The sequence below is a fragment of the Pristiophorus japonicus genome, unplaced genomic scaffold, assembly GCF_044704955.1.
Source record: "Pristiophorus japonicus isolate sPriJap1 unplaced genomic scaffold, sPriJap1.hap1 HAP1_SCAFFOLD_633, whole genome shotgun sequence".
NCBI lineage: Eukaryota > Metazoa > Chordata > Chondrichthyes > Pristiophoridae > Pristiophorus > Pristiophorus japonicus.
Window position 1 is genome coordinate 270,009 of NW_027254545.1, and position 22,393 is coordinate 292,401.

The 22,393-nt window shown below is 47.4% G+C and overlaps 1 protein-coding gene across 7 annotated transcripts in view; it reads left to right on the forward strand.

Annotated features, from left to right (window-relative positions):
- The window catches only part of LOC139255787 (swi5-dependent recombination DNA repair protein 1 homolog), a 235,408-nt gene extending 216,616 nt beyond the window's left edge, over window positions 1-18,792 (forward strand). For 6 of the 7 annotated variants that reach the window (XM_070873991.1, XM_070873995.1, XM_070873989.1 and 3 more), the window contains 3 exons: window positions 5,245-5,294; window positions 13,143-13,234; window positions 18,326-18,792. In XM_070873991.1, the coding sequence (XP_070730092.1) occupies window positions 5,245-5,264 (20 nt within the window). In that variant the 3' untranslated portion in view covers window positions 5,265-5,294; window positions 13,143-13,234; window positions 18,326-18,792. Of the gene's footprint in view, window positions 1-5,244; window positions 5,295-5,527; window positions 5,672-13,142; window positions 13,235-18,325 lie in introns of all 7 variants that reach the window. The other variant, XM_070873992.1, reaches the window with a different exon arrangement.
- Window positions 18,793-22,393: the final 3,601 nt, after the last annotated feature.

Genomic DNA, 22,393 nt, shown 5'->3' on the forward strand with positions numbered 1-22,393 from the left:
CCTCTGTCTGTAGAAACCCAGTGAGGGAGAGAGGGAGAGCTCATCTCTGTCTGTAGGGTCCCAGTGAGGGAGACAGATAGAGCTCAACTCTGTCTGTAGGGTCCCAGTGAGGGAGAGAGATAGAGATCACCTCTCTGTAGGGTCCCAGTGAGGGAGAGAGATAGAGCTCACCTCTGTCTTTAGCGTCCCAGTGAGGGAGAGCTAGAGCTCACCTCTGTCTGTAGGGTCCCAGTGAGGGACAGAGGGAGAGCTCACCTGTCTGTAGGATCCCGGTGAGGGAGAGAGATAGAGCTCACCTCTGTCTGTCGGGTCCCAGTGAGGGAGAGAGATAGAGCTCACCTCTGTCTGTAGGGTCCCAGTGAGGGAGAGCTCACCTCTGTCTGTAGGGACCCAGTGAGGGAGAGAGGGAGAGCTCACCTCTGTCTGTAGGGACCCAGTGAGGGAGAGATGGAGAGCTCACCTCTGTCTGTAGGGTCCCAGTGAGGGAGAGAGGAAGAGCTCATCTCTCTCTGTAGGGTCCTAGTGAGGGAGAGAGGTAGAACTCACCTCTGTCTGTCGTACCCAGTGAGGGAGAGAGATAAAGCTCACCTCTCTGTCGGGTCCCAGTGAGGGAGAGAGTTAGAACTCACCTCTGTCTGTAGGGTCCCAGTGAGGGAGAGAGATAGAGCCCACCTCTCTGTCGGGTCCCAGTGAGGGAGAGAGATAGAGCTCACCTCTGTCTGTAGAAACCCAGTGAGGGAGAGAGGGAGAGCTCATCTCTGTCTGTAGTGTCCCAGTGAGGGAGAGAGGGAGAGCTCACCTTTGTCTGTAGGGTCCCAGTGAGGGATAGAGATAGAGATCACCTCTCTGTAGGGTCCCAGTGAGGGAGAGAGATAGAGCTCACCTCTGTCTGTAGGGTCCCAGTGAGGGAGAGAGATAGAGATCACCTCTCTGTAGGGTCCCAGTGAGGGAGAGAGATAGAGCTCACCTCTGTCTTTAGCGTCCCAGTGAGGGAGAGCTAGAGCTCACCTCTGTCTGTAGGGTCCCAGTGAGGGACAGAGGGAGAGCTCACCTGTCTGTAGGATCCCGGTGAGGGAGAGAGATAGAGCTCACCTCTGTCTGTCGGGTCCCAGTGAGGGAGAGAGATAGAGCTCACCTCTGTCTGTAGGGTCCCAGTGAGGGAGAGCTCACCTCTGTCTGTAGGGACCCAGTGAGGGAGAGAGGGTGAGCTCACCTCTGTCTGTAGGGACCCAGTGAGGGAGAGATGGAGAGCTCACCTCTGTCTGTAGGGTCCCAGTGAGGGAGAAGGAGAGCTCACCGCTGTCTGTAGGGACCCATAAGAACATAAGAACATAAGAATTAGGAACAGGAGTAGGCCATCTAGCCCCTCGAGCCTGCTCTGCCATTCAGCAAGATCACGGCTGATCTGGCCGTGGACTCAGCTCCACTTACCTGCCCGCTCCCCATAACCCTTAATTCCCTCATTGGTTAAAAATCTCTCTATCTGTGATTTGAATACATTCAATGAGCTAGCCTCAGCTGCTTCCTTGGGCAGAGAATTCCACAGATTCGCAACGCTCTGTGAGAAGCAAATCCTTATCATCTCGGTTTTAAATTGGCTCCCCCATATTTTGAGGCTGTGCCCCCTAGTTCTAGTTTCCCCGACTCGTGGAAACAACCTCTCTGTCCCTATCTTGTCTATCCCTTTCATTATTTTAAATGTTTCTATAAGATCACCCCTCATCCTTCTGAACTCCAATGAGTAAAGATCCAGTCTACTCAATCTAGCATCATAAGGTCACCCTCTCTTCTCCGGAATCAGCGCAGTGTATCGTATCTGTACCCCCTCCAAAGCTAGTATATCCTTCCTTAAGTGAGGAAGAGAGGGAGAGCTCACCTCTGTCTGTAGGGTCCCAGTGAGGGAGAGAGATAGAGCTCACCTCTGTCTGTAGGGTCCCAGTGAGGGATAGAGGGAGAGCTCACCTCTGTCTGTCGGGTCCCAGTGAGGGAGAGAGATAGAGCTCACCTCTGTCTGTAGGGTCTCAGTGAGGGAGAGAGGTAGAGCTCACCTCTGTCTGTAGGGTCCCAGTGAGGGAGAGAGGGAGAGCTCACCTCTGTCTGTCGGGTCCCAGTGAGGGAGAGAGATAGAGCTCACCTCTGTCTGTAGGGTCCCAGTGAGGGAGAGAGGGAGAGCTCACCTCTGTCTTTAGCTTCCCAGTGAGAGAGAGATAGAGCTCACCTCTGTCTGTCGGGTCCCAGTGAGGGAGAGAGTGAGAGCTCACCTCTGTCTGTAGGGTCCCAGTGAGAGAGAGATAGAGCTCAGCTCTGTCTGTCGGGTCCCAGTGAGGGAGAGAGTGAGAGCTCACCTCTGTCTGTAGGGTCCCAGTGAGGGAGAGAGGTAGAGCTCACCTCTGTCTGTAGGGTCCCAGTGAGGGAGAGAGATAGAGCTCACCTCTGTCTGTAGGGTCCCAGTGAGGGACAGAGATAGCGCTCACCTCTGTCTGTAGGGACCCAGTGAGGGAGAGAGGGAGAGCTCACCTCTGTCTGTTGGGTCCCAGTGAGGGAGAGAGGGAGAGCTCACCTCTGTCTGTCGGGTCCCAGTGAGGGAGAGAAGTAGAGCTCACCTCTGTCTGTACGGTCCCAGTCCGGGAGGGAGGGAGAGCTCACTTATGTCTGTAGGGTCCCAATGAGGGAGAGAGGGAGAGCTCACCTCTGTCTGTAGGGTCCCAGTAAGGGACAGAGTGAGAGCTCACTTCTGTCTGTAGGGACCCAGTGAGGGAGAGAGGGAGAGCTCACCTCTGTCTGTAGGGTTCCATTGAGGGAGCGAGATAGAGCTCACCTCTGTCTGTAGGGTCCCAGTGAGGGACAGAGATAGCGCTCACCTCTGTCTGTAGGGACCCAGTGAGGGAGAGAGGGAGAGCTCACCTCTGTCTGTTGGGTCCCAGTGAGGGAGAGAGGGAGAGCTCACCTCTGTCTGTCGGGTCCCAGTGAGGGAGAGAAGTAGAGCTCACCTCTGTCTGTACGGTCCCAGTCCGGGAGGGAGGGAGAGCTCACTTATGTCTGTAGGGTCCCAATGAGGGAGAGAGGGAGAGCTCACCTCTGTCTGTAGGGTCCCAGTAAGGGACAGAGTGAGAGCTCACTTCTGTCTGTAGGGACCCAGTGAGGGAGAGAGGGAGAGCTCACCTCTGTCTATAGGGACCCAGTGAGGGAGAGAGATAGAGCTCACCTCTGTCTGTAGGGTCCCAGTGAGGGAGAGAGGGAGAGCTCACCTCTGTCTGTAGGGTCTCAGTGAGGGAGAGAGATAGCGCTCACCTCTGTCTTTAGCTTCCCAGTGAGGGAGAGAGATAGATCTCACCTCTGTCTGCAGGGTCCCAGTGAGGGAGAGAGGGAGAGCTCACCTCTGTCTTTAGCTTCCCAGTGAGGGAGAGATAGAGCTCACCTCTGTCTGTCGGGTCCCAGTGAGGGAGAGAGTGAGAGCTCACCTCTGTCTGTCGGGTCCCAGTGAGGGAGAGAGGGAGAGCTCACCTCTGTCTGTAGGGTCTCAGTGAGGGAGAGAGATAGCGCTCACCTCTGTCTTTAGCTTCCCAGTGAGGGAGAGAGATAGATCTCACCTCTGTCTGCAGGGTCCCAGTGAGGGAGAGAGGGAGAGCTCACCTCTGTCTTTAGCTTCCCAGTGAGGGAGAGATAGAGCTCACCTCTGTCTGTCGGGTCCCAGTGAGGGAGGGAGGGAGAGCTCACTTATGTCTGTAGGGTCCCAGTGAGGGAGAGAGGTAGAGCTCACCTCTGTCTGTAGGGTCCCAGTGAGGGAGAGAGGGAGAGCTCACCTCTGTCTGTAGGGTCCCAGTGAGGGAGAGAGGTAGAGCTCACCTCTGTTTGTAGGGTCCCAGTGAGGGAGAGAGGGAGAGCTCACCTCTGTCTGTAGGGTCCCAGTGAGGGAGAGAGATAGAGCTCACCTCTGTCTGTAGGGTCCCAGTAAGGGACAGAGTGAGAGCTCACCTCTGTCTGTAGGGTCCCAGTGAGGGAGAGAGATAGCGCTCACCTCTGTCTGTAGGTAGTTGAGGCCAATTCACTAAATATATTCAAAAGGGAGTTAGATGAAGTCCTTACTACTCGGGGGATCAAGGGTTATGGCGAGAAAGCAGGAAGGGGGTACTGAAGTTTCATGTTCAGCCATGAACTCATTGAATGGCGGTGCAGGCTAGAAGGGCTGAATGACCTGCTCCTGCACCTATTTTCTATGTTTCTATGACACAGTGAGGAAGAGAGGGAGAGCTCACCTCTGTCTGTTGGGTCCCAGTGAGGGAGAGAGGGAGAGCTCACCTCTGTCTGTAGGGACCCAGTGAGGGAGAGAGATAGAGCTCACCTCTGTCTGTAGAGACCCAGTGAGGGAGAGAGGGAGAGCACACCTCTGTCTGTCAGGTCCCAGTGAGGGAGAGAGAGAGAGCTCACCTCTGTCTGTCGTGTCCCAGTGAGGGAGAGCTCACCTCTGTCTGTAGAAACCCAGTGAGGGAGAGACGGAGAGCTCACCTCTGTGTGTAGGGTCCCAGTGAGGGAGAGAGATAGAGCTCACCTCTGTCTGTAGGGTTCCAGTGAAGGAGAGAGGGAGAGCTCACCTCTGTCTGTAGGGTCCCAGTGAGGGAGGGAGGGAGAGCTCACCTCTGTCTGAAGGGTCCCAGTGAGGGAGAGAAATAGAGCTCACCTCTGTCTGTAGGTTCCCAGTGAGGGAGGGAGGGGGAGCTCACCTCTGTCTGTAGGGTCCCAGTGAGGGAGCGAAGGAGGGCTCAGTTCTGTCTGTAAGGACCCAGTGAGGGAGAGAGGGAGAGCTCACCGCTGTCTGTAGGGTTCCAGTGAGGGAGGGAGGGAGAGCTCACCTCTGTCTGTAGGGTCCCAGTGAGGGAGGGAGGGAGAGCTCACCTCTGTCTGTAGGGTCCCAGTGAGGGAGAGAGGGAGAGCTCACCTCTGCACTGGGAGTGTGAGTCTGGATTTATTTCTCGAGTCCCTGGAGTTGGGCTTGAACCCAGCACCTACTGACTGAGAGGCGAGTGCTAGTCACCGAGATGTGGCGGGCAATGCATTCGGGCAGTTTGAGGGCTGTGGTGGGGCGGAATATGGAGTTTATGTCGAAAGTCTGTCGGTGTCCCAGTGAGGGAGAGAGGTGTAGTTCCCCGATTATAAATTGATATCCACACCTGTCCAACTCCCTGTTTAAAGTTCCCTCTGATCTCCCAACTCTCTCTAATGATAATTCCTTGTGTTCACTTCCAGAATATCCCCCAGTACGATGAGGACTCTGCTGCAGATTCTAGGTTACCTGAGTAAGTCATTTTCATTATAAACAAACTGCACTGTGCTTATTTAATGTCTTTATGTAGAAAAACTTCCCAAGGCACTTCTGGTTTGTGACTTCCATCAGGGCAGTTTCAGGGCTGTGGCAGGGGCGGAAATCTGAGTGGGTAGGTTCAAACATGGAGTTTAAAGTGAAATTCTTACACTTATTATTTATACTTTTAATTACTGATCAGATTGAGAACCTTTGGATTTGTGATAGGTATTCCATGGTTTGGTCTCCATATTACACAAAAAGGATGTCGAGGCACTGGAGAGGGTGCGATGAAGGATTGCCAAGATGATACCGGAACTGAGATGTTATAACTCTCAGCAAAGACTGAACTGGTGGGGGCTCTTTTCTCTGGTAAGGAAAAGGCTGAAGGGGGGGAACATGATACAGGTCTTTAAAGTGATGGCGGTAAACGTATGGGAGATGTTTCCACTTAGGGTCGAGATGAGATCTCGGGAGCCACCAATATAAGATCATCACTGATAAATCCAGTGGGGAATTTGGGAGAAACTTCTTTACCCAGAGAGGGGTGAGAATGTGGAGCTCGCCACCACACAGAGAGGCTGAGGCGAGAGGCAGAGATTATTCATGGCTGAGCTCCATGAACACACAGAGGGAAAGGAATAGAAGGAGATGTTGATAGGGTTCGATGTAGACGGATGGGAGGAGGCTCGTGGGGAACATAAACAGCGTTAGGACCAGTTCGGTAAAATGTTCTCTTTCTGTGCTGCAAATTCATCGTAATTCCATACTGTACTTAATTACACAATATTATACATGTATTCTTAATTACTGAACAGATGTAAACATTCAGCATTTGTAATATAGCATTAATATTTGCATTATTGATATTATTTATTATGCCTTTGTTTTAGATATTTAATATTTGCATTATTGATTGTCAGACTGCTTGTCTGACATTCAGTGCTGGATGAGCAGAAATTTTCTCCAATTATATATTGGGAGGACCGAAGCCATTGTCTTCTGTCCCCGCCACCAACTCCCTTGCCACTGACTTCACCCTTCTCCCGAGCATCTGTCTGAGGCTGAACCAGACTCTTCGCAACTTTGGTCATTTTTGACCCTGAAATGAGCTTTCGACCACATACCCGCGGAATAACTAAAAGCCCCATTTCCACCTCTGTAACATCGCCCGCCTCCGCCCCTGCCTCAGCTTATCTGCTGCTGAAACCCTCATCCATGCCTTTGTTAAATCTAGACCTGACTGCTCCAAAGCACTCCTGGCTGGCCTCCCACATTTTACCCCACGTAAACTAGAGGTGATCCAAAACTCGGCTGCCCTGCCGTGCAGCAAGCAAACCTGAGCACTGGGAGACATTCAGAATTCAGCAGAGGAGGACTAAGGGTTTAATTAGGAAGGGGAAAATAGAGTATGAAAGAGTAAGCTTGCAGGGAACATAAAAACTGACTGCAAAAGCTTCTATAAATATGTGAAGAGAAAAAGATCAGTGAAGACTAATGTAGGTCCATTGCAGTCAGAATCAGGTGAATTTATAATGGAGAATAAAGAAATGGCAGACTAATTGAACAAATACTTTGCTTCTGCCTTCACTAAGGAAGACACAAATAACCTCCCGATAATATTAGGGGACCGAGGGTCTAACAAGAAGGGGGAACTGAGTGAAATCTTTATTGGACAGGAAATGGTGTTAGGAAAATTGAAGAGACTGAAGACTGATAAATCCCCAGGGCCTGATAATCTGCATCCCAGAGTACTTAAGGAAGTGGTCCTCGAAATAGTGAATGCATTGGTGATCATTTTACAACATTCCATGGACTCTGGATCAGTTCCTATGGACTGGAGGGTAGCTAAAGTAACCCCACTTTTTAAAAAAGGAGGGAGAGAGAAAACGGGTAATTATAGACCAGTTAGCCTGACATCGGTGGTGGGGAAAATGTTGGAGTCAATTCTTAAAGATGCAATAGCAGCGCATTTGGAAAGCAGTGATGGGATCGGTCCAAGTCAGCATGGATTTATAAAAGGGAAATCATGCTTGACAAATCTTCGAGAATTCTTTGAGGATGTAACTCGTAGAGTGGACAAGGGAGAACCACTGGATGTGGTGTATTTGGACTTTCAAAAGGCTATTGACAAGGTCCTACACAGGAGATTAGTGTGCAAAATCAAAGCACATGGTATTGGGGGTAATGTATTGACGTGGATAGAGAACTGGTTGGCAAACAGGAAGCAAAGAGTGGGAATAAACAGGTCCTTTTCAGAATGGCAGGCAGTGACACAGGGTTCAGTGCTGGGACCCCAGCTATTTACAATATACATTAATGTTTTAGACGAAGGAATTGAATGTAATATCTCCAAGTTTGCACATGACACTAAGCTGGGTGGCAGTGTGAGCTGTGAGGAGGATGCTAAGAGGCTGCAGGCGGACTTGGACAGGTTAGGTGAGTGGGCAAATGCATGGTAGATGTGAGGTTATCCACTTTGGTGGCAAAAACATGAAGGCAGATTATTATCTGTATGGTGACAGATTAGTAAAAGGGGAGGTGCAACGAGACCTGGGTGTCATGGTACATCAATCATTGAAGGATACCATGCAGGTACAGCAGGCGGTGAAGAAGGCAAATGGCATGTTGGCCTTCATAGCGAGGAAATTTGAGTATAGGAGCAGGGAGGTGTTACTACAGTTGTACAGGGCCTTGGTGAGGCCTCATCTGGAATATTGTGCACAGTTTTGGTCTCCTAATCTGAGGAAGGTCGTTCTTGCTATTGAGGGAGTGCAGCGAAGGTTCACCAGACTGATTCCAGGGATGGCTGGACTGACATATGAGGAAAGACTGGATCGGCTAGGCTGAAATTCACTGGAATTTAGAAGAATACGAGGGGATCTCATAGAAACATATACAATTTTGACGGGACTGGACAGGTTAGATACAGGAAGAATGTTCCCGATGTTGGGGAAGTCCAGAACCAGGGGTCACAGTCTAAGGATAAGGTGTAAGCCATTGAGGACCGAGATGAGGAGAAACTTCTTCACTCAGAGAATTGTGAACCTGTGGAATTCTCTGCCACAGAAAGTTGTTGGGTCCAGTTCATTTGACATATTCAAAAGGGAGTTAGATGTGGCCCTTACGGCTAAAGGGATCAGGGGGTATGGAGAGAAGGCTGGGAATGATCAGCCATGATCTTATTGAATGGCGGTGCAGGTTTGAAGGGACGAATGGCCCGCTCCTGCACCTATTTTCTATATTTCCATGTTTCTAACTGGCACCAAGGAGCGAGAGAGGAGGGGGAGTGATAGAGGATGGGAGAGCGAGGTAGGAGGGGGGAGCGAGAGAGAAGGGGGGAGTGAGAGAGAGAGAGGAGGGAGATGGGGAGCGAGAGATGGAGGAGCGATGGTGAGATGAGGGGGTAGTGAGAGAGAGATGGGGAAGCAAGAGAGACAGGAGGCGGGGAGCGAGAGTGAGGAGGAGGGGGTGAGCGAGACAGCCAGAGAGATATGAGCGGAGAGAGCCAGAGAGAGAGCGGGAGGGGGAGAGAGTGAGAGACTCATGCGGGGGGAGAGAGAGAGGGAGGAGCGGGTAGAGACAGAGACAGAGAGAGAGGGAGAGAGCGGGTGGGAGAGAGAGACTGCAGGAGTGAACGAGGGAGAGAGAGAGAGAGAAAGAGAGAGCACGGGAGAGAGAGAGAGAGAGAGAGAGACAGCAGGGGAAAGAGAAAGCGAGAAAGAGAGCGGGAGAGAGAGAGAGTAGGGGGGAGCGAGGGCGGAGGGGGGGTGCGAGAGAGGAGTTGCGAGGCGAGAGAGGAGGGGGTAGTGAGAGAGGAGCGGGGTAGTGAGAGAGGAGGGGAGAGAGGAGGGGGGAGCGAGAGAGAAGGTTGGAAGAGAGAGGAGGGGGGAGCGAGAGAGGAGGAGGGAGTGAGGGAGAGATGAGGGGGAGTGAGAGAGAGAGGAGGGGGTTAGCGAGAGAAAGATGAGGGAGGAGCGAGAGAGAGAGAGGAGGGAGATGGGGAGTGAGAGATGAGGGGGGGTGAGAGAGTAGAGGGAGCGAGAGAGGAGAGGGGAGCAAGAGGAGGGGAGCGAGAGAGGAGGGGGAGCGAAGGGGGGGAGCGAGAGAGGAGGGGGGAGTGAACGGGAGTGGAGGGGGGAGCGAGAGAGAGAGATAAGGGGGGAGTGAGAAAGAGAGAGGAGGGGGGAGCAAGAGAGAGAGAGGAGGGGAGTGGGGAGCGAGAGATGGAGGGGAGGGCGAGAGAGGAGGGGGCGCGAGAGAGAGATAGGGGGAGCGATAGAGAGGAGGGGGAGCAAGGGAGAGAGGAGGGGGAGCGAGAGTGAGAGGCGGGGGAGCGAGAGAGAGGGGTGAGCGAGAGAGAGAGAGGAGGGGGGAGCGAGAGAGAGAGGAGAGGGGTGGAGCGAGAGAGAGAGAGGAGGGGGGAGCGACAGAGCAAGAGAGGAGGGGGGAGAGTGAGAGAGCGAGAGAGGAGTGGGGCGAGCGAGAGAGCGAGAGAGGGAGGAGCGGAGTGAGCCAGAGAGCAGGAGGGGGAGAGAGAGAGAGAGAGAGTGGAGTGGGGAGAGAGAGAGAGAGAGAGAGAGAGAGATGCGGGTGGAGAGAGAGAGAGAGAGGAATGTGTAGGGAAAGAGAGAGCGCGAGAGAGGTAGCGAGAGAGAGAGTGCGCGGGAGGGCGAGAGGGAGGGGGAGAGAAAGTGCACGGCAGAGAGCGAGAGAGAGCACACGAAAGGAGGGGGGAGAGCGAGAGAGCGAGTGAAGGAGGAGCAGAATGAGCCGGAGAGGGAGAGAGAGAGAGAGAGAGCACGGCAGAGAGAGAGAGAGAGCAGGAGAGAGAGAGAGAGAGAGGGCGGGGGGGCGGAGAGAGAGAGAGAGAGAGAAAGAATGGGGGGAGAGAGCGCGAGCGGGGAGAGAGAGAGCGGGGGGAAAGAGAGAGAGAGCCATAGGGGGAGAGGGAGAGAAATAGAGAGAGAGTGGGAGGGAGAGAGAGAGAGAGAGAGAGGAGTGGGCGGAGAGAGAGAGAGAGAGCGGGGAGAGAGAGAGTGGGGTGTATTGTATGGGGTTAATCACATAAGGTTAATTATGATATTTAGTCATTCATAGGGTGTCTCTGCTCCCATGCCCTGTAGAATGTTGTTGCTATTTCGAGAGAGAGAGAGGGAGCGACCTTGAGACGCACACCAGCTTGTTATGAGATGGTTCGTGGCTCGGGGTCTCATGCTTTGTGGACAAGCACCTGGGGCCTTACAAATTAGGAGTTTGCCATAAGCCACATGCACCCATGTTTTGTTCAATAGTATGTTTATTTGATAGTATAAAGGTACAGCACTGTCCCGTAGCTCTTCGAACTTCACCTTGGACCGTGATTCGCGAGCGGTGCCGGGACCCCCAATGCTCCAGACCAGCCGTCGCTTGTGGAGTTCCCGACGGGTGGAAGGCCATGAGCGTTGTTGCATCTTATCATACTTCTCTTTTCTTTGTAAACTGTATTATTAATGTTTCTTTTCTCTCAGTAAACTGTGTTTTATTTTTTACTTCATTTGTCTTGTCTCTTATTTAACATTCATCCAGATCCTGAACCTGGGTCTATTATTATTGATCCAAAACATGGGGAGAGAGAGAGAGCAGGAGGGAGAGAACGAGAGAGAGAGAGGGGGAGAGAGCGGGGGCGAGAGAGAGAGAGAGGAGCGGGCGGAGAGAGAGAGAGAGAGCGGGGGGGGAGAGTGGGGGGAGAGAGAGTGGGGGGAGAGAGAGGGCAGGGAGAGAGAGAGCAGGAGGGAGAGAGAGAGAGCATGAGGGAGAGAGAGAGAGCGGGAGGGAGAGAGAGAGAGAGAGCGGGAGGGAGAGAGAGAGAGGAGCAGGTGGGAGAGAGAGAGAGGGAGAGAGCGGGAGGGAGTGAGAGAGAGGAGCGAGCAGAGAGAGAGAGTGGGAGGGAGAGAGAGAGAGTGTGAGAGAGAGAGAGAATGGGAGGGACTGTCTTTTGAATTTGTTCGCAGAAAGGGAAAGTTTATTTTCGTGGTGTACCTTGAAAATTAAAGTTATTGAGTTTAATTAACCAATGAAAATCCGACTTTCATTGTGGCCACGGTGAAATTCTGGTTATTTCAAAGTGTGAATGTCTCTGGTTCTGGAAATGAGACTTTCACATTGAGGAGGAAATAGACACCTTATGATTTTTTTGCTAGAACAAATAAAAGATGGCGTTTGGTTGTTTGGAGAAAGTTTTTCTTAATTTTACGTAAAATGACTCACTGACATGAGACAATGTTTTGTTCCACCTTCATATAAATTCAAAGAAGTTCACCCTTTCTGCTGACAGGTGTTCTTAATTCTGCAAGGAACCACTTTTGAATTGCCACATGTGAGACTGAGCAAGCTGTGATATAGGGAGACTCAGCAGGGGGACGCAGTGAGGTGTAACAGCTGTGATATAGGGAGACCCCAGCAGGGGGAGGCAGTGAGATGTAATAGGTGTGATATAGGGAGACACCAGCAGAGGGAGGCAGTGAGGTGTAACAGGTGTGATATAGGGAGACACCAGAGGGGGAGGCACTGAGGTGTAACAGCTGTGATATAGGGAAACCCCAGCAGGGGGAGGCAGTGAGCTGTAACAGCTGTGATATATGGAGACCCCAGCAGGGGGAGGCAGTGAGGTGTAACAGATGTGATATAGGGAGACCCCAGCAGGGGGAGGCAGTGAGGTGTAACAGCTGTGATATAGGGAGACCCCAGCAGAGGGAGGCAGTGAGATGTAACAGGTGTGATATAGGGAGACCCCAGCAGGGGGAGGCAGTGAGGTGTAACAGCTGTGATATAGGGAGACCCCAGCAGAGGGAGGCAGTGAGGTGTAACAGGTGTGATATAGAGAGACCCCAGCAGGGGGCGGCAGTGAGCTGTAACAGTTGTGATATAGGGAGACCCCAGCAGAGGGAGGCAGTGAGATGTAACAGGTGTGATATAGGGAGACACCAGCAGGGGGAGACAGAGACAGTGAGCTGTGATATAGAGACCAGCAGAGGGAGGCAGTCAGTAAAGTCAGTCAGTCTGGTTGTCTTAAATAGGAATCACTGAAAAGCCTCATTTAATAGCATGTTGTACAGTGAGCTAAAGTTGCCCAGTTAGAGTAGACAATGAGTCCTCATGAACCCCAGAGGCACTGTTAGGAGGCACACACTGTATAATCCTCAGGGGCAGTGACATGACTCTCACTCACCGCACACGGTACAGGATCAGCTGGGGAAAGGGGAGGAAGCTCGGGGTTAAACAGGGAGCCAGCAAAAAGGGTGCAAGCAGGGGGGAACCCATCAAACCAGATTCCTTCAGCAAGAGACTTAGTGAGGGAGCAGGATAATGTACCTGAGTGAGGCTCCCCAAGGTCCATCAGCCCAGCCTCTGCCTGTCTGCACTCAGGGGCCTGGGGGAGGGAGAGCAGACACAGGAAGGAACCATTTGGGATACAGCAGGTTATGCCTCCTCTCCACCCCCCCTCCCCCCGTTACAGAAAAAAATCTCCTTGGATCCTCCCACAGCTGGGTGGGGTGGGGGGAGGCTTCAGGTGGAGGAATCAGCACACTGGGAGGTTGAGGCATTTTGACAGCTGGGCTATTTAAGGGCTTCCAGAGCTAGCTTTCAGTCTTGGTGCTGCAGACAGGTCTCTCCAAGTAATGTAACTGTATCTCTGTTTCTGTCTTTAAAGTTTGGCGGTCTCTGTCCAGGAAATGTAGTTGTATTGTCGAATGATTAGACAGTGCTGTGCTGAATGTATGTATGTGAACTCTGTTTGTGAGAGAGACTCCGTGTGTGAAACTCTGAGCTTTTACTGCAGTCCCCCCTCTGCCTGTTCCAGGTTCTGTGCCCCGGTGTGGGAGAAAGTTTTCCGAGCTGTGGGTCAAGGGTCTGCGAGAAGGTGGCGATGATGAGTGCTGACCATGTGTGGTGGTGAGTATCACTAATTTTTCTCATTCTCTCTCATTTCTCACTCTTGCTGTTTTTCTCGCACCGATCTCGCCTTTTCTCCTTTCTCAGTTTCTCCCTTTTCATCCTTTCTTGTGCTGTTCCTTTCATCCTTTTCCAGTTCACTCTTGTATTTCTCTATTCTCCCTATTTTCTCTTTGCCTCTCTGGATTCTATTTCTCTATCGCATTTCTTTCTCCCTTTAGAAACATAGGAACATAGAACAAAGAAACATACAGTGCAGAAGGATACCTTTTTGGCCCATCGTATCCACGCCGGCCGACAAAGAGCCACACGGCCCTTGGTCAGCAGCCCTAAAGGTTACATATAAACCAATCAACAATGACAGAAAGGCAAAGAGCACCCAGCCCAACCAGTCCGCCCCACACTACTGCGACACCCCTTATACTGAAAACATTCTACACTCCACCCCAACCGGAGCCATGTGATCTCCTGGGAGAGGCAAAAACCAGATAAAAACCCAGGCCAATTTAGGGAGAGAAAAATCTGGGAAAATTCCTCTCCAACCCATCCAGGCAATCAAAACTAGTCCAGGAGTTCACCCTGGTCGTATTCTATTCCCTGCAGTACTTACCATATCTGTGCAATCCAACAAAAGGTAATCCAGTCTAATCCCAATTAGCAGCTCTAGGTCCGTAACCCTGCAGGTTACGGCACTTCAAGTGCCCATCCAACCATCTCAAAAGTGGTGAGGGTTTCAGCATCCACCACCCTTCCAGGCAGCGAGTTCCAGATCCCCACAACCCTCAACGTAAAGAAGCCCCCCCTCAAATCCTCTCTAAAGCTTCCACCAACCACCTTAAAACTATGCCCCCTCGTAATAGACCCCTCCATCAATGGAAATGAACCCTTACTATGCACTATGCCCAGGCCCCTCAATATTTTGTACACCTCAATGAGGTCTCCTCTCAACCTCCTCTGTTGTAATGAGAACAAACCCAGCCTATCCAATCTGTCTTCATAACTAAAATTCTCCATTCCAGGCAGCATCCTAGTAAATCTCCTCTGCACCCTCTCTAGTGCAATCACGTCCTTTCTATAATACGGCGACCAGAACTGCACGCAGTATTCCAGCTGTGGCCTAACCAAAGTATTGTACAATTTAAGCATAACCTCCCTGCTCTTATATTCTATGCTTCAGCCAATAAAGGCAAGCATTCAGTATACCTTCTTAACCATGTTATCCACCTGGCCTGCTACTTTCAGGGATCTGTGGACAAGCACTCCAAGGTCCCATTGTTCATCTATACTAAGTGGCCGACCGCTTAATGTGTATACCCTTTCCTTATTAGCCCTCCCAAAGTGCATCACCTCACACTTCTCTCAATTAAATTCCATTTGCCACTGCTCTGCCCACCTGACCAGTAGATTAATATCCTCCTGCAGCCCATGACTTTCCTCTTCATTATCAACCACACAGCCAATTTTAGTGTCGTCTGCAAACGTCTTAATCATACTCCCTATATTCAAATCTAAATCGTTGATATATATCGCAACAAGCAAGGGACCCAATACTGAGCCCTGCAGAACCCCATTGGAAACATCTTTCCAGTCACAAACATCCATCAATCATTACCCTTTACTTCCTACCTCTGAGCCAATTTTGGATCAAACTTGCCACTTTGCCCTGGAACCCATGGGCTTTAACCTTGACCAGTCTACCATGCGGGACCTTATCAAAAGCCTTGCTAACGTCCATATATACTACATCATATGCACTACCCTCATTGACTCTTTTGGTTACCACCACAAAAAATTCAATCAGGTTAGTCAAACATGATCTTCCCTGAACAAATCCATGCTGACTGTTCCTAATTAATCCTTGCCTATCCAAATGCAGATTTATCCTGTCTTTCAGAGTTTTTTCCAATAATTTTCCCACCACTGAGGTTAGGCTGACAGGCCTGTAATTACTCAGTCTATCCCTTTTCCCCTTCTTAAACAAAGGTACTACATTAGCAGTCCTCCAATCCTCCATATCCATATCCATATGCATATCCAAAGAGGACTGGAAAATGATGGTCAAGACTTCTGCTATTTCCTCTTCCTTTGCTCAACAGCCTGGGATGCATTTCATCCGGGCCTGGGGACATATCAAAGCTGCTAAATCCCTTAATCCCCCCTCCACTATTTATTTCATCAAGAATATCATACTCCTCCTTGATAGCAGTATCTGCAATACCTCTTTCCTTTGTGAAAACAGATGCAAATTATTCATTAAGAACCCTACCAACATCTTCCACTTCCACACAAAGATTACCCTCATGGCCTCTAATAGGCCTGACCCTTTCTTTAGTTCCCTTCTTACTCTTAATATATTTATAGAACATCTTGGGGTTTTCCTTTAATTTTACTGGCGAAGAATTTCTCGTGCTCTCTCTTAGCATTTCTAATAACCTTGTTAATTTTGCCTCAACTTTCTATATGCTGCAGATTCTAAAGTATTTAGCTGTAATGACATAAGTGTCCTTTTTCTTAATCCTCTTTCTCCCTTTCTCTCTCCATTCTTCCTGTTTCATTCCTTTTCTCTTACACTTTCCCTCCGACCTTTCTCTCTTTTCTATCTCCTCTCTCCATTCTATTATATTTTTGTTTCTCTCTTTGCCCTCCAATTTCTCCTTTCACTCTTCCACTTTTCCCCTCTCTCTCCATTGTCCTTCCTTCTCTCCTTCTCTCTTTTTCCTGTTATACACCCGTCCCCTATACAAGAAAGGGAGAGATGCCCTCTGGGAATGCGCAGTTTTCTGCTTTTAAGATGGCAGAACCTACAAATTGACTAAATCCTAATAACGCGGTATAGCTTGCAGGCCAAGAGCCTTTTTGTTCAACTTTAATAAATACAGACAAGTGAAGTGAATTCCAATGAGTAGAGGCTCGACCTTTCCTCATGTCAGCCCCCTCATCTCTGGAATCAACCTGGTGAACCTTTTCTGAACTGCCTCCAAAGCAAGTTTATCCTTAAATATGGAAACTAACGATATGCAGTATTCCATGTGTGGCCTCATCAATACCCTGTATAACTGTAGTAAGACTTCCCTGCTTTAATACTCCATCCCCTTTGCAATAAAGGCCAAGATACCATTGGCCTTCCTGATTACTTGCTGTACCTGCATACTAACCTTTGGTGTTTCATGCACCAGGACCCCAGGTCTTGCTGTACTGCAGCACTTTACAATTTTTCTCCATTTAAATAATAACTTGCTCTTCTGTCAAAGTGCATAACCTTACATTTTCCAACATTATACTCCATCTGCCAAATTTTTGCCCAATCACTTAGCCTGTATATCCTTTTGCAGGTTTTGTTACCTCACACAGTGCTTTTCCTCCCATCCTTATCGTCAGCAAACTTGGCTACACTACACTTAGCCCATTCATTCAAGTCATTAAAATAGATTGTAAATAGTTGGGTTGAATTCAATTAGAAAAGTCGAAACGAACAAAGTACTGTTTTTCAATGTGGTTGCAGAAAGGAAATGTTTCTGTATTTGCACGGTGTCCTTTGAAAATTAGTGTCTCCACGGGTGAAAAAACCAATAAACGTTATTCAAAGTTAACCTTTTTTATGTACGAAGTGTAGTGCATAGGGTTAATTTTATAATGGGCGGTCAGGTCACCTGACCATATGGGAGGAGCTTATTGAGCTTAAATATCGAGCTCTGGGATTTGTTTGCTCAGATGACTTCCGGAGGCAGAAGGGGAGCAGCGGTAAAACAGTGAGTTGGGTCGGAGTGCTGCATTTTTTGCTGTTGGGACTTTTTCCATTCTTACTAAAACCTAATCGTTCCTAAACCTCATCCCCCCAGAAACCCTTTTTTGGTCTCTGATGAGCCCTAGAAGGGGCGAAACACACCGGGCCTATTCCTTTCCTAAATCAATCCCGAACCCTACATGCAGTGGGTTACTTCAGATAGTGCTATTTTTAGCATTTAAAAACAAATCTAAAGTTTGTGAGAAGGTAGACAGACAGAGGACGGTTTGGTCAACATGCGACAGGGACGGGCCTGGGGCACTTGTTCCTCCTTTCAGATGCCACTGTTCATGGCCCTTGCGTGGCCTTGGCTTGCAGCCCTTTCGACGTTGGTCTGGTCTGTCCTGTGCTTGCCTGTGGCGAGGGGTGTGAGTTAAGGCTCAGATAAAAGGTTGGCTAAGGCAATTGAAAGTCTGAGTAGTAAACTTTGGGCATCGTGAGCCGATCAAAAGTGGCAGTTATGGATTCTGGAAAATCCCAGGGGTGGTGGGGGGGTTACCCCGCTGTCCATCGCATTGCAACAGATGTCTGGGTCCAAATGGTCTGGATAAGGGTTTGCTGTGTAGGTTATTTTTTTGTAGTCTTCTGGTCTGGTGTCACGGAATTCCAGAATAATGTTTGGTTGTGATTGACCTGGATGGTTTCTCCATCCAGGGTGATGGCTGTAATCTGCAGTCTTTATCCTGTCTAATGACATGGAATTCTGGCATGATGTCATGTTGCTACAAGTATCCGGATCCAAATGGCCCGGAGAACGGTTTGTCTGGGCGAGGGATAAAGAACAGACTTTATCACGTCTGTGGGGTCGTGGACCTGGTGCGCAGTGATCAACAAATCCATAACTCTCTCCCTTCCCCCAAGTGTGTGAGGCACCCTCCCCTGGTGACAATTGTTGCAACCTTGGCCCATTTGAGTTTATCCCAGTTGGTGATAGGTGAATTCTAAAGATGCTAGCTGGGTCTAAGTCTGGACTATCGCTCCCAAAAGGAACAACCCGAGAATGTTACGATACTCCCGATCACTTTTTTAAATAAAGTTTAACCTGATTGCAATTATCTTTGATATTGTAAGGGACCGGGCTCTCGTAATGTACCTTCACCAAAAGTGTGCTTGAGATGTGGTTTGTTATTGGTACACTGACTTCAAAAAGAGAGTTATTTAAAGAACTGATACAATCTATAGTTGGCGAGTCAGTCAATTGCAACATTAACAGTTCTAAACAATGAAATACAATCTTATTTGTTGTGGAGAAATTTACTTTTAAATCTCAACTTTTACAGTATTAGTCCTTCACATTGTTTAAGCAGGATATTCATCAGTTATCAACGTAGCAGTTACCTTCAATCCCCGTGAAGTAGGTGACCACAAAAGCACGATGCCTTTTGCCTTGCTCTGTAGTCGCCAAACTCTGCACCAGGGAGATGCGCCCCTCATCGGCCTGTGCGACCCCTTCTGCGGGATTATTTTAACTGGAGAGCAGGGCACCTCCAGAACTGTGAAGCCTAAAAGGGAAGACTGAGGTTCCACCGTGAAAAGGATTTCAACCTACTTGCAAGGAGTTGCTTTGATATGTAGTCATGCAGATGAGGCATCTCTAGGAAAGGTTCATACCGTGCATGGGTGGAATCGTAAGGAAACCCAGGCATGAAGAGACTGCGCCAAGCACAAATATTCACCTTAAAGGATGTTTTTTAAACTATTTTTTGTGTGGCAATTGTCAATGTTTGTTTGGGGAGTTCAAGAATCTTGTCTAAAAGCCTGTATTTAAAATAAATGTCTTTGCTTCAGTTGTGGCCACCTTTTCGGATGTTTTATAAACCCTTTCTTGTACTGGAATTAGCTATTATTGAATGACATTGAGTTAGAAACTTGGGTGCATTGTTTTGATTATGATTTATGGAGTAACAAATTGCACAAGATCTATTGTGCAGAAGGGACGCTTTACCCTTGAAGTTAGATGCTATGAACTTAATTAGAACAATCGAACCATAATAATTTGGTTGTGGAAAGGAAAGTCTCTGTGTGTGGTATCCCTTTAAAATTAAAATGGAGTTATTCATGCATATGAAAACGCAACTTTCATTGTTGACACTGAAATACTAGTTCTGTGAATGTCTCTGGTTCCAGACATGAGACTTTCACATTGAGGAGAAAAGGAAAACTCCCTATGATTTTTCTAGGAAAATTGCCGTTTGATTGGAAACATTTTTAAACGTGTGACTACTGAATAATGTTTTGCTCTGCCTTTTAAATCTAAAAAATTAATCCTTTCCACTGGCAAGTATTCTTTCTGCAATTAATGTTTCATTCTCTTGAATCGTAGAATTACATTTAAAAGATATTGGACACTGCTAAATTCCTTTAAATTTATGTGACTATTTGGACCATGTGGCTGAAGGAATGTTATGCTTTGACAAAATAACCCCTTGGGCTCTGAAAACAGAATCGATTGCCACTCTGCTTAAGTTGGTCGAAAAGCTGTGCAAAACCTAAATAGACTCTAGGAGTAAAACGTTGTTCCAAAATTAAACATAATTAGAGAACCCGAACCTAAAACCAAATCTTAACTTAAAGCAAATGCAGGCCATGACACTAAAATACAAACCAAACTTAAACCTAAGTCGACAGACATGAGAACAAATGCTGGTCCTAGTGTAAAGCTAAATGGACATAACCAAAACAAACTGTTGCCCTAAATCCTAACCCCAACTTAAACATATGTTGGAAGATCATAGAACAGAACCTAAACCTAACTTTAACTTAAATGCATGTAGGCAGGCCTGAACAAAAACCGAACCCGAACATGACCTGGAATGGAACCTGGCCCTAGATCGTTATAAGTGTAGGGTTATAAGTGTAGGGTTATAAGTGTAGGGTTATAAGTGTAGGGTTATAAGTGTAGGGTTATAAGTGTAGGGTTATAAGTGTAGGGTTATAAGTGTAGGGTTATAAGTGTAGGGTTATAAGTGTAGGGTTATAAGTGTAGGGTTATAAGTGTAGGGTTATAAGTGTAGGGTTATAAGTGTAGGGTTATAAGTGTAGGGTTATAAGTGTAGGGTTATAAGTGTAGGGTTATAAGTGTAGGGTTATAAGTGTAGGGTTATAAGTGTAGGGTTATAAGTGTAGGGTTATAAGTGTAGGGTTATAAGTGTAGGGTTATAAGTGTAGGGTTATAAGTGTAGGGTTATAAGTGTAGGGTTATAAGTGTAGGGTTATAAGTGTAGGGTTATAAGTGTAGGGTTATAAGTGTAGGGTTATAAGTGTAGGGTTATAAGTGTAGGGTTATAAGTGTAGGGTTATAAGTGTAGGGTTATAAGTGTAGGGTTATAAGTGTAGGGTTATAAGTGTAGGGTTATAAGTGTAGGGTTATAAGTGTAGGGTTATAAGTGTAGGGTTATAAGTGTAGGGTTATAAGTGTAGGGTTATAAGTGTAGGGTTATAAGTGTAGGGTTATAAGTGTAGGGTTATAAGTGTAGGGTTATAAGTGTAGGGTTATAAGTGTAGGGTTATAAGTGTAGGGTTATAAGTGTAGGGTTATAAGTGTAGGGTTATAAGTGTAGGGTTATAAGTGTAGGGTTATAAGTGTAGGGTTATAAGTGTAGGGTTATAAGTGTAGGGTTATAAGTGTAGGGTTATAAGTGTAGGGTTATAAGTGTAGGGTTATAAGTGTAGGGTTATAAGTGTAGGGTTATAAGTGTAGGGTTATAAGTGTAGGGTTATAAGTGTAGGGTTATAAGTGTAGGGTTATAAGTGTAGGGTTATAAGTGTAGGGTTATAAGTGTAGGGTTATAAGTGTAGGGTTATAAGTGTAGGGTTATAAGTGTAGGGTTATAAGTGTAGGGTTATAAGTGTAGGGTTATAAGTGTAGGGTTATAAGTGTAGGGTTATAAGTGTAGGGTTATAAGTGTAGGGTAGGGTTATAAGTGTAGGGTTATAAGTGTAGGGTTATAAGTGTAGGGTTATAAGTGTAGGGTTATAAGTGTAGGGTTATAAGTGTAGGGTTATAAGTGTAGGGTTATAAGTGTAGGGTTATAAGTGTAGGGTTATAAGTGTAGGGTTATAAGTGTAGGGTTATAAGTGTAGGGTTATAAGTGTAGGGTTATAAGTGTAGGGTTATAAGTGTAGGGTTATAAGTGTAGGGTTATAAGTGTAGGGTTATAAGTGTAGGGTTATAAGTGTAGGGTTATAAGTGTAGGGTTATAAGTGTAGGGTTATAAGTGTAGGGTTATAAGTGTAGGGTTATAAGTGTAGGGTTATAAGTGTAGGGTTATAAGTGTAGGGTTATAAGTGTAGGGTTATAAGTGTAGGGTTATAAGTGTAGGGTTATAAGTGTAGGGTTATAAGTGTAGGGTTATAAGTGTAGGGTTATAAGTGTAGGGTTATAAGTGTAGGGTTATAAGTGTAGGGTTATAAGTGTAGGGTTATAAGTGTAGGGTTATAAGTGTAGGGTTATAAGTGTAGGGTTATAAGTGTAGGGTTATAAGTGTAGGGTTATAAGTGTAGGGTTATAAGTGTAGGGTTATAAGTGTAGGGTTATAAGTGTAGGGTTATAAGTGTAGGGTTATAAGTGTAGGGTTATAAGTGTAGGGTTATAAGTGTAGGGTTATAAGTGTAGGGTTATAAGTGTAGGGTTATAAGTGTAGGGTTATAAGTGTAGGGTTATAAGTGTAGGGTTATAAGTGTAGGGTTATAAGTGTAGGGTTATAAGTGTAGGGTTATAAGTGTAGGGTTATAAGTGTAGGGTTATAAGTGTAGGGTTATAAGTGTAGGGTTATAAGTGTAGGGTTATAAGTGTAGGGTTATAAGTGTAGGGTTATAAGTGTAGGGTTATAAGTGTAGGGTTATAAGTGTAGGGTTATAAGTGTAGGGTTATAAGTGTAGGGTTATAAGTGTAGGGTTATAAGTGTAGGGTTATAAGTGTAGGGTTATAAGTGTAGGGTTATAAGTGTAGGGTTATAAGTGTAGGGTTATAAGTGTAGGGTTATAAGTGTAGGGTTATAAGTGTAGGGTTATAAGTGTAGGGTTATAAGTGTAGGGTTATAAGTGTAGGGTTATAAGTGTAGGGTTATAAGTGTAGGGTTATAAGTGTAGGGTTATAAGTGTAGGGTTATAAGTGTAGGGTTATAAGTGTAGGGTTATAAGTGTAGGGTTATAAGTGTAGGGTTATAAGTGTAGGGTTATAAGTGTAGGGTTATAAGTGTAGGGTTATAAGTGTAGGGTTATAAGTGTAGGGTTATAAGTGTAGGGTTATAAGTGTAGGGTTATAAGTGTAGGGTTATAAGTGTAGGGTTATAAGTGTAGGGTTATAAGTGTAGGGTTATAAGTGTAGGGTTATAAGTGTAGGGTTATAAGTGTAGGGTTATAAGTGTAGGGTT